The sequence below is a fragment of the Rana temporaria genome, chromosome 2, assembly GCF_905171775.1.
Source record: "Rana temporaria chromosome 2, aRanTem1.1, whole genome shotgun sequence".
Lineage (NCBI taxonomy): Eukaryota > Metazoa > Chordata > Amphibia > Anura > Ranidae > Rana > Rana temporaria.
This window is the reverse complement of record NC_053490.1, coordinates 537,296,813-537,313,497: the sequence shown is the minus strand read 5'-3', so window position 1 is coordinate 537,313,497 and position 16,685 is coordinate 537,296,813. Positions and strand designations below refer to the sequence as shown.

The 16,685-nt window shown below is 50.0% G+C and overlaps 1 protein-coding gene across 1 annotated transcript in view; it reads left to right on the top strand.

The window, feature by feature from the left end:
* PLA1A (phospholipase A1 member A) overlaps positions 1 to 16,685 on the top strand; it is a gene marked incomplete at its 5' end in the record, with an annotated part of 38,468 nt that overhangs the window by 14,312 nt on the left and 7,471 nt on the right. The window contains 3 exon segments of the mRNA XM_040339215.1: positions 1,972 to 2,061; positions 8,049 to 8,216; positions 12,869 to 13,024. Of these exon segments, the coding sequence (XP_040195149.1) occupies positions 1,972 to 2,061; positions 8,049 to 8,216; positions 12,869 to 13,024 (414 nt within the window).

Genomic DNA, 16,685 nt, shown 5'->3' with positions numbered 1-16,685 from the left:
CAATCGCGGCGATCGGAAGTGCTGTGTGTCACTCTGACCAATCACACCTGATCACAGCGTGTAACCAGGAAGTGCCAGTAAACGGCTTTCCGTGGTTCGTGCTGACATTGGGCTAGATTCAGAGAGAATTTACGCCGACGTATCAATAGATACGCCGTGTAAATTCAAATCTGCGCCGGCGTATCTTCTTTCTGTATTCAGAAAGCAAGATACGCCGACATTAGCCTAAGATACGCCGTCGTATCTTAGGATGCATTCTCACGCTGGCCGCTAGGTGGCGCTCCCGTTGTTGTCGTTTGCGTAAGTCGTTTTTGGCGTAACATTGCTCCTGCTATTAGGTGGCGCAGCCAATGTTAAGTATGGACGTCGTTCCCGCTTCGAAATTTGAATTGTTTGCGTCGTTTGCGTAAGTCGTTCGCAAATAGGGCTGGACGTAATTTACGTTCACGTCGAAACCAATACGTCGTTGCGGCGTCATTTGAAGCAATGCACACTGGGATATGTACACGGAGGGCGCATGCGCCGTTCGTAAATCACGTCAATCACGGCAGGTCATCACATATTAGCATAAAACACGCCCCCCCTTCTACATTTGAATTACGCGGGCTTACGCCGGCCCCATTTAGGCTACGCCGCCGCAACTTACGGAGCAAGTGCTTTGTGAATACTGCACTTGCTCCTGCAACTTGCGGCGGCGTAGCGTAAATACGATACGTTGCGCCGCCATTAGATTGCGCGCCCCTACCTGAATCTAGCCCAGGGAGAGCCAATCAGCGTCTCTCCCTGTCAAAAGGGGGTCTGCTCTGATAATCAGCACATTAATTATCAGCTCAGCCCCCATCAGATGTGCCCACCGCAGATGCTAATCTCTGCCCATCAGCTGCCAGTCATTGGCCACCAAAGTGCCATTCACAGATGCCAATCAGTGCCCATCAGTGAAGGCTGTCAGTACCTCATCATCAGTGCTGCCCATCAGTGCCATCTATTAGTGCCAATTAGTGGTGCCTGTCAGTGTCTATCAGTGCTGCCTATAGTGCACAGCAGTGCTGCCTACCAGTGCCCATCAGTGCCTCCTATGAGTGCTGCATATCAGTGCCACCTATCGGTGCCCATCAGTGCTGCATATCAGTGCCCATTTATTCTACACATTAGTGCCTCCTCATCAGTGCCCAGCAGTGCTGGCTCATCAGTGCCCAACAGTACTGGCTCATCAGTGCTGCCTCACAGGGCTGTCTTATAGGAGGGCACACCTGGGCACTGCACTTTCCCCAAAGCAGCTGGTCCTTGAGCCAAGGCTGCCCCAAAATTGGGGGCCCCATGATGGCACTGAGAGTGATAGATACACAGGGGAGGCAGTCTGCCTCCTACCTACTTGATGTCTGTTTACCTGCACTGTCATCATTGTAGGGGCCCCAGAGCATCACTTTGCCCAGGGGCCCATGATGCGATTAAGACGGCCCTGCTGCCTCATCAGTGCCCAGCAGTGCAGCCTCATCAGTGCCCACCAGTGAAGGAGAAAACAACATTTTATAACAGAAACTAAGAATTTGTTTTCAAAAAGTTGTGAACCCCAGGGGTGATCAATAACCACCAAAAGAAATCTCTATTTTTGGGAAGAAAATGGTAAAAATGTCGTTTTTGGGTACAGCGTTGCATGACCGCGCAATTGTCATTCAAAGGGCGACATCGTTGAAAGCTGAAAATTGCGGGCAAAATCAAATGTTATTGGGCTATTTTCTATTTAAAGTCAAATCTTATTCATTCATTTAAAAAAAAAAAAAAAAAGAGTGGTTTGGGGAAAAATACCACTTTATGGCCACTAGATGGAGCAAAAAAGTATTTATTTCCTATGATAGTTAGCACCATCTAGTGGCCACAAAGCAGTATTTTACTCCCTCCCTTCATTATGTAGTAATCTCCTTCTTCGGCTCTCAAACAAACCATTTTTTTCCTGTTCATTCTTATCTTTAGACTTTGGTATCCGCATTCCTGTGGGTCACATTGATTACTTCATCAACGGAGGCCGAGACCAGCCGGGCTGTCCATATATCACCTCCAGCCGTGAGTACTACTCAACTCATCTCAAGCTGTATGCTTGTTAAAGTATCTTCAGGGGCCCCGTCTGTGAGAAGAACTAACACTGACTGAGGGGAAAAAAAGGGGAGAGTTTAGCTAGCACTGAACTAACCAGCAGTAAACAGGAGGGGAGGACAGAGGGAGATACCAAATCACATAAGTAAACAAGATGTAGTGGCCCTAAACCACCACTCAATGTCAGTGTACAAAAACAATAGTGACTTGATCAAGATCAATAAAACAACAAATAAAATACATATAAGTGGGACAGGACAGTTTTTGCCCCCCATGTATAAGAGCATACTCACGTTTCAAGGGGGTTATTTAAACCCTTTCCCTTATGGCAGCCATTGTTATGACTTCTTGAATGCTACCTTGTGAGAGTGCTTATCCTGACTTCTGCCGTTTCTGTCGCTCACCCAAATTGCCTGACTCTGCCTGTGTTTCCTGTTCTCGTTGCCAACCTTGCCCATTCCTGACTATCCTTGCCTGCAGCCTGCCTTGACCTTTGCCTAGAAACGTGACTATCCTTGTCTACTGCCTGCCTTGACCCCTGCCTAGAAACTTGACTATCTTTGTCTATCTCCTGATTTGACCCCTGCCTAGAAACTTGACTATCTTTGTCTACTGTCTTCCTTGACATCTGCCTAGAAACTTGACTATCCTTGTTTACTGCCTGCCTTGACCTCTGCCTAGAAACTTGACTATCCTATCTACTGCCTGCTTTGACCCCTGCCTAGAAACTTGACTATCTTTGTCTATTGTCTTCCTTGACCTCTGCCTAGAAATGTGACTATCCTTATCTACTGCCTGCCTTGACCTCTGCCTAGAAATGTGACTATCCTTATCTACTGCCTGCCTTGACCTCTGTCTAGAAACTTGACTATCCTTGTCTACTGCCTGCCTTGACCTCTGCCTAGAAACTTGACTATCTTTGTCTACCGCCTGATTTGAGCCCTGCCTTGAAACTTGACTATCTTTGTCTATTGTCTTCCTTGACATCTGCCTAGAAACTTGACTATCATTGTCTACCGCCTGCCTTGACCCCTGCCTAGAAACTTGACTATCTTTGTCTACTGTCTTCCTTGACATCTGTCTAGAAACTTGACTATCCTTGTCTACTGCCTGCCTTGACCTCTGCCTAGAAATGTGACTATCCTTATCTACTGCCTGCCTTGACCTCTCTCTAGAAACTTGACTATCCTTGTTTACTGCCTGCCTTGACCTCTGCCTAGAAATGTGATTATCCTTGTCTACTGCCTGGCTTGACCTCTGTCTAGAAACTTGACTATCCTTGTCTACTGCCTGCCTTGACCTCTGCCTAGAAACGTGACTATCCTTGTCTACTGCCTGCCTTGATCTTTTCCTAGAAACGTGACTATCCTTGTCTACTGCCAGCCCTGACCTCTGTTTAGAAACGTGACTGTCCTTGTCTACTGCCTGCCTTGACCTCCGCCTAGAAACGTGACTATCTGTCAGGGAAATGGCCGTAGGGGAACTGGCAATAGTGCCAGTACTGGTAGTGGACGCTTCCGGCACATTGCAAACGGGCACGCGCAGGTCTGCAACGGTGCTAACGCGCATGCGCGTAAGAACCAATTGGCGAACACGTGTACGCACAATGTGACAGATGTGGGCACTTACTGGCCTATATAAGACTGCTGTTGAGCCCATGACATTGCTGGATTGTCGTCAGCCTTCCCGTGTTCCTGAGCCTCTGTGCATATTCTACTTGGATTTCCTGTTGTGACCCGACTTGCTCCTGACCTGTCTGATCTCTCCTGGTTTGACCCCTGACTTGCTCTACCGACTTTGCTGCTATCTCCAGTGTCTGATTCGGCTTGCATCACAGACTTTGCTACTGTTATCTGTTCCTGGCTTGCCTTCCTGTATTTGACCTGGGCTTGACCCTGTTCCTGCTACCCCCGGCCTGGCTTCCACTACTGTCTCCTGCACACATCATTGCCAAGTGTTACTGAGGATTCCTAGAGACTTTGGCCCAGCTGTGTTTCCTGCATTATCCGGTATACTGTACTTCAGGTGACCACCGGCTCTACTCTCCTGTACCCATCTGGCAACCTGTGCTTCTTTGGGCACTACACCTTCTGTACCATCTTCAGGGGTGTACTGCACTTAGCCGCAAGCAGAGCCTTCTCTGTACTTGGCCTCCGACCAGGTACATGACACTATCCTTGTCTACTGCCTGCCTTGAACCCTGCCTAGAAACTTGACTATTCTTGTCTATTGCCAGCCTTGACCCCTGCCTAGAAACTTGACTATCTTTGTCTACTGTCTTCCTTGACATCTACCTAGAAACTTGACTATTTTTGTCTACTGCCAGCCTTAACCTCTGCCTAGAAACTTGACTATTCTTGTCTACTGCCTGCCTTGACCTCTGCCTAGAAATGTGACTATCCTTGTCTACTGCCTGCCTTGACCTCTGCCTAGAAACTTGTCTATCTTTGTCTACTGTCTTCCTTGACCCCTGCCTAGAAACTTGACTATCATTTGTCTACTGTTTTCCTTGACATCTGCCTAGAAACTTGAATATCTTTGTCTACTGCCAGCCTTGACCTCTGCCTAGAAACCGGACTAACCTTATCTACTGCCTGCTTTGACCCCTGCCTAGATACTTGACTATCCTTATCTACTGCCAGCCTTGACCTCTGCCTAGAAACTTAACTATCCTTATCTATTGCCTGCCTTGACCCCTGCCTAGAAACATGACTATCCTTGTCTACTGCCTGCCTTGACCTCTGCCTAGAAACGTGACTATCCTTATCTACTGCCTGCCTTGACCTCTGCCTAGAAACGTGACTATCCTTGTCTACTGCCAGCCTTGACCTCTGTTGAGAAACGTGACTATCCTTGTCTACTGCCTGCCTTGACCTCTGCCTAGAAACGTGACTATCCTTGTCTACTGCCAGCCTTGAACTCTGCCTAGAAACGTGACTATCCTTGTCTACTGCCAGCCTTGACCCCTGCCTAGAAACGTGACTATCCTTGTCTACTGCCTGCCTTGACCTCTGCCTAGAAACGTGACTATCCTTGTCTACTGCCTGCCTTGACCCCTGCCTAGAAACGCGACTATCCTTGTCTACTGCCAGCCTTGACCTCTGTTTAGAAACGTGACTATCCTTGCCTGCAGCCTGCCTTGACCTCCGCCTAGAAACGTCACTATCTGTCAGGAAAATTGGCCGTAGGGGAACTGGCAATAGTGCCAGTACTGGTAATGGACGCTTCCGGCACATTGCAAACGGGCGCGCGCAGGTCTGCAACGGTGCTAACGCGCATGCGCGTAAGAACGAATTGGCAAACACGTGTTCGCACAATGTGACAGATGTGGGCACTTACTGCTGTTGAGCCCATGACATTGCTGGATTGTCATAGGCGTTCCCGTGTTTCTGAGCCTCTGTGCATATTCTACTTGGATTTCCTGTTGTGACCCGATTTGCTCCTGACCTGTCTGATCTGCTCTCCTGGTTTGACCCCTGACTTTGCTGCTATCTCCAGTGTCTGATCCCAGCCTGCATCACGGACTTTGCTACTGTTATCTGTTCCTGGCTTGCCTTTCTGCATTTGACCTGGGCTTGACCCTGTTCCTGCTACCCCCGGCCTGGCTTCCGCTACTGTCTCCTGCACACATCAATGCCAAGTGTTACTGAGGATTCCTAGAGACTTTGGCCCAGCTGTGTATCCTGCATTATCCGGTATACTGTACTTCAGGTGACCACCGGCTCTACTCTCCTGTACCCATCTGGCAACCTGTGCTTTTTTGGGCACTACACCTTCTGTACCATCTTCAGGGGTTTACTACACTTAGCCGCAAGCAGAGCCTTCTCTGTACTTTGACCTCCGACCAGGTACGTGACACTATCCTTGTCTACTGCCTGTCTTGAACCCTGCCTGGAAAATTGTCTATCTTTGTCTACTGTCTTCCTTGACATCTGCCTAGAAACGTGACTATCCTTGTCTACTGTCTTCCTTGACCTCTGCCTAGAAACATGACTATCCTTGTCTACTGCCTGCCTTGACCTCTGTCTAGAAACGTGACTATCCTTGTCTACTGCCTGCCTTGACCTCTGCCTAGAAACTTGACTATCCTTGTCTACTGCCTGCCTTGACCTCTGCCTAGAAACATGACTATCCTTGTCTACTGCCTGCCTTGACCTCTGCCTAGAAAGGTGACTATCCTTGTCTACTGCCTGCCTTGACCTCTGTCTAGAAACGTGACTATCCTTGTCTACTGCCTGCCTTGACCTCTGCCTAGAAACGTGACTATCCTTGTCTACTGCCTGCCTTGACCTCTGCCTAGAAACGTGACTATCCTTGTCTACTGCCTGCCTTGACCTCTGTCTAGAAACGTGACTATCCTTGTCTACTGCTTGCCTTGACCCCTGCCTAGAAACTTGACTATCCTTGTCTACTGCCTGCCTTGACCCCTGCCTAGAAACGTGACTATCCTTGTCTACTGCTTGCCTGGACCCCTGCCTAGAAACTTGACTATTCTTGTCTATTGCCAGTCTTGACCTCTGCCTAGAAATGTGACTATCCTTGTCTACTGCCTGCCTTGACCTCTGTCTAGAAACGTGACTATCCTTGTCTACTGCCAGCCTTGACCTCTGCCTAGAAACGTGACTATCCTTGTCTACTGCCTGCCTTGACCTCTGTCTAGAAACGTGACTATCCTTGTCTACTGCTTGCCTTGACCCCTGCCTAGAAACTTGACTATCCTTGTCTACTGCCTGCCTTGACCCCTGCCTAGAAACGTGACTATCCTTGTCTACTGCTTGCCTTGACCCCTGCCTAGAAACTTGACAATTCTTGTCTATTGCCAGTCTTGACCTCTGCCTAGAAATGTGACTATCCTTGTCTACTGCCAGCCTTGACCCCAGCCTAGAAACTTGACTATCCTTGTCTATTGCCTGCCTTGACCTCTGTCTAGAAACGTGACTATCCTTGTCTACTGCCTGCCTTGATCTTTGCCTAGAAACATGACTATCCTTGTCTACTGCCAGCCTTGACCTCTGCCTAGAAATGTGACTATCCTTGTCTACTGTCAGCCTTGACCTCTGCCTAGAAACCGGACTATCCTTATCTATTGCCTGCTTTGACCCCTGCCTAGATACTTGACTATCCTTATCTACTGCCAGCCTTGATCTCTGCCTAGAAACTTAACTATCCTTATCTACTGCCTGCCTTGACCCCTGCCTAGAAACTTGACAATCCTTGTCTACTGCCAACCTTGACCCCTGCCTAGAAACTTGACTATCCTTGTCTACAGCCTGCTTTGACCCCTGCCTAGAAACTTGACTATCCTTGTCTGCTACCTGCCTCGACCTTTGCCTGAAAACAAACTATGATTATCTGCTGTCTGTCTTGACCTCCATCTGGACCTTACCAATCTGTTTGCTGCCATTATGTTTCCCGCTTGCAGCCTCCCTATTGGTGCTAGTCATTGGTGGACAGAGGCGGCTCTAGGCTTTGTACGGGGGCCCCATAATGGGTAAAGAATACTCAAGAAATTAAAAATGGCTGCAGAAAGATCTAGCACACAGTGATTGAGCAGAGGCAAATTAGGCGGCCGTGAGGCACCACGTAAGTGCGAGGCCTTAGGCGACCGCCTAATTTGCCTAATTAATGAGCCACCTCTGATTGGTGGGGCAACCCTGAGGGCTATGACCTAGTGGCATCTCACAGCAAGGCAGAGCAGTGGCCACTCGGCTTACCAGCCTATTTTCCCCTCGCAGAGCGGTAAATACTAAGGCTTCGTGCCTTGGGTGGGCCTGTGTCATCTACCAATGGTTGACATGTATCAATATTGTAGCTTTTTATATAAGTTGGAGATACTTCCCATAACAAACATTCAGAATCCAGCTGTGTGGTTTCGGTTTGGGAAATGACATCTGAAGACTGTTGGGGGACACCACAGTTCTCCAGTTTTTCTAAACTATCTATCTTATCTTTCTCAGCCTACAAATATCTCATCTGTGACCACATGAGGTCGGTTGCCGTGTACATCAACGCGGTGCGTGGAAGGTGCTCCTTCGTTGGTTTTCCATGCTCCTCCTACAAGGAGTTCCAGGAAGGTCTTTGCGTGGATTGTGAGACCACACAACTTTCGTCTTGTCCCCGTTTAGGTACGTCATTCACACCGCTGTGCTTCTCTTACCTTCTCTTACCTTGTGCCCAGTGTACCCATTGTGCTGAAGGAAATCTGAATCATTTTGTACATGAATATGGCAAGGGATGACTGGAAATAGGAGTCTTCACTCTGCCAAAATTTCAGTGAGGATCAGAAAATTTGGGTAAAATTTGCTATTTGGTCACAGTATGGTGATTTTCTCTCCACGGGCATCACGGTGCTCTGCGCCCCGAGCCCAGGGCTGTCTTAATGAGAGGGCACACCTGGACACTGCCCAGGGGCCCCAAAGCAGCTGGTCCTTGAGCCCGGCTGTCCCTCTACACCCCAGATATCCTCCCAGCACTCTGACCCCTCTACACCCCAGATATCCCCCCAGCACCCTGACCCCTCTACACCCCAGATATCCCCCCAGCACTCTGATCCCTCTACACCCCAGATATCCCCCCAGCACTCTGACCCCTCTACACCCCAGATATCCCCCCAGCACTCTGTCCCCTCTCTACATCCCAGATATCCCCCCCAGCACTCTGACCCCTCTACACCCCAGATATCCCCCCAGCACTCTGATCACTCTACACCCCAGATATCCCCCCAGCACTCTGACCCCTCTACATCCCAGATATCCTCCCAGCACTCTGACTCCTCTACACCCCAGATATCCCCCCAGCACTCTGACCCCTCTACACCCCAGATATCCCCCCAGCACTCTGATCACTCTACACCCCAGATATCCCCCCAGCACTCTGACCCCTCTACATCCCAGATATCCTCCCAGCACTCTGACTCCTCTACACCCCAGATATCCCCCCAGCACTCTGACCCCTCTACACCCCAGATATCCCCCCAGCACTCTGACCCCTCTACACCCCAGATATCCCCCAGCACTCTGACCCCTCTACACCCCAGATATCCTCCCAGCACTCTGATCCCTCTACACCCCAGATATCCCCCCAGCACTCTGACCCCTCTCTACATCCCAGATATCCCCCCCAGCACTCTGACCCCTCTACACCCCAGATATCCCCCCAGCACTCTGACCCCTCTACACCCCAGATATCTCCCCAGCACTCTGACCCCTCTACACCCCAGATATCCCCCCAGCACTCTGGCCCCTCTACATCCCAGATATTCCCCAGCACTCTGACCCCTCTACACACCAGATATCCCCCCAGCACTCTGACCCCTCTACACCCCAGATATCCTCCCAGAACTCTGACCCCTCTACACCCCAGATATCCCCCCCAGCACTCTGACCCCTCTACACCCCAGATTTCCCCCCAGCACTCTGACCCCTCTACACCCCAGATACCCCCCCAGCACTCTGACCCCTCTACACCCCAGATATCCCCCCAGCACTCTGACCCCTCTACACCCCAGATATCCCCCCAGCACTCTGACCCCTCTATACCCCAGATATCCCCCCAGCACTCTGACCCCTCTACACCCCAGATACCCCCCAGCACTCTGACCCCTCTACTCCCCAGATATCCCCCCAGCACTCTGACCCCTCTATACCCCAGATATCCCCCCAGCACTCTCTGACCCCTCTATACCCCAGATATCCTCCCAGCACTCTGACCCCTCTACACCCCAGATATCCCCCCAGCACTCTGACCCCTCTACACCCCAGATATCCCTTACCTCCTACCTACTTGATTTCTGTTTACCTGCACTGTCTCCATTGTAGGGGCCCCAGAGCATTACTTTGCCCAGGGGCCCATGATGCTATTAAGATGGCCCTCCCCGAGCCCACCCTATTTTGAAGCCTATTTGAGCCTCTGGCTCTAGTCGGGTGCATCAAAAAAACACTCCAACTCATTGGAATTCATACATGGGGGACGGACGCATGGATGGAGGGGGCGCCCCTAATGAACAGGCCACCCCATCATTTTGGTGACATTTTAAAAAGGAGCAAATAATAGAATAACATTTATATTTTTTTTACAGTAAGACTATTTTTTTTTAAAGCTAAACCACTGAACAAAGTTGAAATAAAGTATGTTTCTTATTAGTTTTTATTACATTTTTTGTCTATAGATTGCCTAAAAAATATAAAATCATACATGCCTGACTTTTGACTTTTGGACAGAGTGGGGCGGGATCAAAATGCCTATTAGGTTTGTATTGCTGTCTGTGCCCCCATTAGGGAGATCCCCCCCCCCCTCTCTCTATTTGTCCTGTTTGCCGTTATCATTGAAAGTAAAAGAAAATCCCCAGAAAAGTAATAGAGGGGTGACCCGGGGGGCCCCAAGGGATTCCCCTCATTTTCAGAAATTTCCTCTCACTTCCTGTTTTGGCTATGGGACAGGAAGTGAAGGCAAATCTCCCGGATGGAAAACGGATGAGGGGGAAAAAATGACAGGGGGTTATAACCCTCCCTTACTATATCCAAAATGAAAAAAAAATAATAGTTTTGCCTTTAGCTCTACTTTAAGTACCGTATATACTGGAGTATAAGCCGAGTTTTTCAGCACATTTCTTTGCGCTAAAAATGCCCCCCTTCGGCTTATACTCGAGTCTGTGTCATCTGATGAGCCGTGTCATGCAGTCAGGCGGCAGCCATCCAGTGTACAAAAGCTGCGCCTCCTCCTTGTCCTTGTCTGTGATAGGGGAACACTCCATTTCCCAGCTGTGAGTCACTGTTCAGTGTTCCGCCTATCATGGACGTCCTCTCGTCCTCGTCCCACGGACGAGAGGATGTCCGTGATAAGTGGAACACTGAACACTGCTGGGAAACTGATAGGTAGATTCAGGTAGAGTTAAGTCTGCGTATCAGTAGATAAGCCGACCTAACTCAGAATCTACGCCGACCTAAGTTTAAGTGTATTCTCAAACAGAGATACGCTTAAACATATCTAATATACGACGGCTTGCGCCGTCCTATCTTAGGTTGCAATATTGAGGCTGGCCGCTAGGTGGCGCTTCCATTGCGGTCGGCGTAGAATATGTAAATCAGTAGATACGCCTATTCACGAACGTACGCCCGGCCGCCGCAGTACATTTACGCCGTTTACGTAACGCATTACAGGCCTAAAGTTATTCCATCAAATAGATGGAATAGTGATGTTAAGTATGGCCGCCGTTCCCGCGTCGAAATTCGAAATTTTTCCGTCGTTTGCGTAAGTCGTTCGTGAATAGGGATTTACGTAGTTTATGTCCACGTCGAAATCAATAGGCCCATGCGGTGGACGTAGCCGCAATGCACACTGGGAAATGTAGGCGCACGGCGCATGCGCAGTTGAAAAAAAACATCAATCACGTCGGGTCAAGCCTCATTATGATAAAACACGCCCCCTTAGACAAATTTGAATTAGGCGCCCTTACGCCCGCCCGCTTTAGGCTACGCCGCCGTAACTTAGCAGGCAAGTACATTGTGAATCATGTACTTGCCTCGCTAACTTACGGCGGCGTAGCTTAAATGCCTTAAGCTACACCGCCTTAAAGTTGTGGCAATGTATGTGAATCTAGCTATGAGTGTTCCGCCTATCACGGACGAGGACGAGCGGGAGGCGCGGCTTTTGTACACTGGATGGCCGCTGTCTGACTGCAATGCATTGCACGGGCTGATCAGGTATGGCACAGTGAGGCTGCAATGGGCACAGTGAGGCATGCAATGCGCACAGTAAGCCATCAATGGTCACAGTGAGGCATGCAATGGGCACAGTGAGATGTGCAATGGGCACAGTGAGATGTGCAATGGGCACAGTGAGGCATGCAATGGGCACAGTGAGGCATGCAATGGGCACAGGGAGGCGTGCAGTGAGGCATGCAATGGGCACAGTGAGGCATGCAATGGGCACAGTGAGGCGTGCAATGGGCACAGTGAGGCATTCAATGGGCACAGGGAGGTGTGTAATGGGCACAGTGATGCTGCAATAGGCACAGTGAGGCATGCAATGGACACAGTGAGGCATCAATGGGCACAGTGAGGCATGCAACGGGCACAGTGAGGCATGTAATGGACACAGTGAGGCATCAATGGGCACAGTGAGGCATGCAATGGGCACAGGGATGCTGCAATGGGCACAGTGATGCTGCAATAGGCACAGTGAGGCATGCAATGGGCACAGGGATGCTGCAATGGGCACAGTGAGGCTTTCAATGGGCACAGTGAGGCTTTCAATGGGCACAGCGAGGCATGCAATGGGCACAGTGAGGCATGTAATGGACACAGTGAGGCTTCAACGGGGCACAGTGAGGCATGCAACGGGCACAGTGAGGCATGCAACGGGCACAGTGAGGCATGCAACGGGCACAGTGAGGCATCAATGGGCACAGTGAGGCATGCAACGGGCACAGTGAGGCATGCAATGGGCACAGTGATGCTGCAATAGGCACAGTGAGGCGGCAAATGGGCAATGCTGACCTTCTTTTCGCTTACAGTAGCTGCTGCATTCTCAACCTAGGCTTATACTCGAGTCAATACGTTTTCCCAGTTTTTTGTGGTAAAATTAGGTGCCTCGGCTTATATTCAGGTCGGCTTATACTCGAGTATATACGGTAATTACAAAGTTATCACCTAATAACCAGGCCCATAGCAGAAATGTAATAATTGCTCTCTGGTTAATGTCTCGGTATGTTTTTCATTCTTTCTTAGTGATGTTGATCCTTGTAGATAAAAATTTCCTTTTTTTTCCCCTGGTGTAGGGAGGAGGGACGCTCTAATTATTCCAGGAGAATTTGTAATTCACGACACGCCCTCCGAATCACAAAACTACACCAGTACAGTCAGCTACAAGACCCAGGATCCACCCAAAGATATTCTGCTTTTCCTGCTCACCACCGCGGCGGAGCCATACTGCGGTAAGTGTCAGCGACTACCAACCCCCCTGGACCAATAAATACCTGAAGGATTAGTACAGTACTACTGTAAATGGGGACCAGGAGATTATGGCTTTTCTTCTGTCTATAAATGGAGCTGAGATCATTGCTTGTCTTCTATCTATACAGTCGCCTAAGGCCTCACACTCACAGGGGCCTCGCAGCCACCTAACTTGCTCGATGCATTACCCCACTTTTGAGGGACAGGGGATCTTAATGCTGTTGTTCTCAGGCAGAGTTAAGAGCCCTGACTCAGGAGCGGGACCGCCAGCATCCCTAACAAGCAGTGAATATCGGTGACACCACCCCTTGTGACGTCATTGACCCAGCATACCTTCAGTCAATGACGTCACAAGGGGGCGGGTTCACCTGGTGACATCACTGGGTGGCCCCTGCCCCTTAGTTAATAAACAGCAGTATCTGGGGGCCGCCTTGTTAACCACTTCCCGACCGCCGCATGTAAATGTACGTCCACAGAATGGCACGTACAGGCATATGGGCGTACATGTACGTCCTTGCCTTCTAGCGGGTCGGGGGTCCGATCGGGACCCCCCCCCCCCGCTACATGCGGCGGTCGGATTCCCGCGGGGAGCGATCTGGGACGACGGCGCGGCTATTCGTTTATAGCCTTTTGTGTGGCGATCACTCCCCGGAGCTGAAGAACGGGGAGAGTCGTATGTAAACACGGCTTCCCCGCTCTTCACTGTGGCAGCTGCATCGATCGAGTGATCCCTTTTATAGGGAGACTCGATCGATGACGTCAGTCCTACAGCCACACCCCCCTACAGTTGTAAACACACACTAGGTGAACCCTAACTCCTACAGCGCCCCCTTGTGGTTAACTCCCAAACTGCAACTGTCATTTTCACAATAAACAATGCAATTTAAATGCATTTGTTGCTGTGAAAATGACAATGGTCCCAAAAATGTGTCAAAATTGTCCGAAGTGTCCGCCATAATGTCGCAGTCACGAAAAAAATCGCTGATCGCCGCCATTGGTAGTAAAAAAAAAAAAATTAATAAAAATGCAATAAAACTATCCCCTATTTTGTAAACGCTATAAATTTTGTGCAAACCAATCGATAAACGCCTATTGCAATGTTTTTTTACCAAAAATAGGTAGAAGAATACGTATCGGCCTAAACTGAGGAAAAAAAACATTTTTATATATGTTTTTGGGGGATATTTATTACAGCAAAAAGTAAAAAATATTGAATTTTTTTCAAAATTGTCGCTCTATTTTTGTTTATAGCGCAAAAAAAAAAACCGCAGAGGTGATCAAATACCACCAAAAGAAAGCTCTATTTGTGTGGAAAAAAGGACGCCAATTTTGTTTGGGAGCCACGTTGCATGACCGCGCAATTGTCTGTTAAAGCGACGCAGTGCCGAATCGCAAAACCTGGCCTGGGCATTTAGCTGCCTAAAGGTCCGGGGCTTAAGTGGTTAAAGGGGGGGCTTCCAGATTCCGATAATCCCCCTGCCTGCAGACCCCCCACAACCACTGGCCATGGTTGTGGGAAAGAGGCTCTTGTCCTTGAATTATTTTTCCCATCATGGGCGAGAGTGTGGCCCCATGTCAAGTTTTGCCTAAGGCCTCACAAAGCCTAGAGCCGCCTCTGTCTATACAGGGAGCTGATCGATTGTCTTCTCTCTATGCATTGAGCGGTGATCATGGCTTATCTTCTATCTATATATTGAGTAGAAAAATCATGGCTTGTCTTCTCTCCATACGCTGAGCTGAGATCACGCCTTGTCTTCAATCTATACATTGAGGAGAAATCATGGCCAGGGTCGGTGCTACCACTAGGCAAACTAGGCAGCCGCCTAGGGTGCCCATCCACTGGGGTTTCTACTCTCTTCTCTCTGCAGCAATCAACTAAGTCTCCGCATCAGCAGGTAGCTGCCACTCCGTTCGCACATAGTGTCAGAGGAGCAGCGGTGGGGAAGGACTTTGTCTGTGTCCCAACTCGTGCATAAATGGAAGCAAGCAAACATTAATTGATGGGCGCTGTTACGCTGCATTTGATGGGCGCTGGTAGGCTCCATTGGATAGGCGCTGGTAGGCTCCATTGGATGGGCGCTGGTAGGCTCCATTGGATGGGCGCTGGTAGGCTCCATTGGATGGGCGCTGGTAGGCTCCATTGGGTGGGCGCTGGTAGGCTCCATTGGATGCGCGCTGGTAGGCTCCATTGGATGGGCGCTGGTAGGCTCCATTGGATAGGCGCTGGTGGGGCTCCATTGGATGGGCGCTGGTAGGCTCCATTGGGTGGGCGCTGGTAGGCTCCATTGGATGCGCGCTGGTAGGCTCCATTGGATGCACGCTGGTAGGCTCCATTGGATGGGCGCTGGTAGGCTCCATTGGATGGGCGCTGGTAAGCTCCATTTGATGGGCGCTGGTAGGCTCCATTGGATGGGCGCTGGTAGGCTCCATTGGATGGGCGCTGGTGGGGCTCCATTGGCTGGGCACTGGGGCTGCATTTGGTGGGCGCTGGCGGGGCTCCATTGGATGGGCGCTGGTGGGGCTCCATTGGATGGGCGCTGGTGGGGGCTCCATTGGATGGGTGCTGGTGGGGCTCCATTGGCTGGGCGCTGGGGCTGCATTTGGTGGGCGCTGGTGGGGCTGCATTTGATGGGCGCTGGTGGGGCTGCATTTGATGGGCGCTGGTGGGGCTGCATTTGATGGGCGCTGGTAGGCTCCATTGGATGGGCGCTGGTAGGCTCCATTGGATGGGCGCTGGTAGGCTCCATTTGATGGGCGCTGGTGGGGCTCCATTGGATGGGCGCTGGTGGGGCTCCATTGGATGGGCGCTGGTAGGCTCCATTTGATGGGCGCTGGTGGGGCTCCATTGGATGGGCGCTGGTAGGCTCCATTGGATGGGTGCTGGTAGGCTCCATTTGATGGGCGCTGGTGGGGCTGCATTTGATGGGCGCTGGTAGGCTCCATTTGATGGGTGCTGGTGGGGCTGCATTCGATGGGTGCTGGTGGGGCTGCATTTGATGGGCACTTCATTAAAAAGGTGGGGTTTACGTGGGCAGGGAAAAGGGGGTGAAGACAGGGGTGGAGGGGTGGCGGTGGCAAAATGAGGTTTCGCCTAGGGTGTCAAAAATCCTTGCACCAGCCCTGATCATGGCTTGTCTTTTTTCCATACATTGAGCTGAGATTATGGCTTGTCTTCTATCTAATTGATCGGTGATCACGGCTTGTCTTCTATCTATACATTGATTGGTGATCATGGCTTGTCCTCTATCTATACATTGATGGGTGATCACGGCTTGTCTTCTATCTATACATTGATCGGTGATCACAGCTTGTCTTCTATCTATACATTGATCGGTGATCACGGCTTGTCTTCTATCTATACATTGATCGGTGATCACGGCTTGTCTTCTATATATACATTGATCGGTGATCACAGCTTGTCTTCTATCTATACATTGATCGGTGATCACGGCTCGTCTTCTATCTATACATTGATCGGTGATCACGGCTTGTCCTCTCAATGCATTGAGCTTGAAAAGACTCTTAGAAGTTATACTAGACTTATTTACATTATAGAAGAGAACAGACAGGTGGCTGGAGTTGACATCAGCATCCCCTAACAGTTTGTGTCCCAACATTATGAATCAGTCACTATTTCTAATA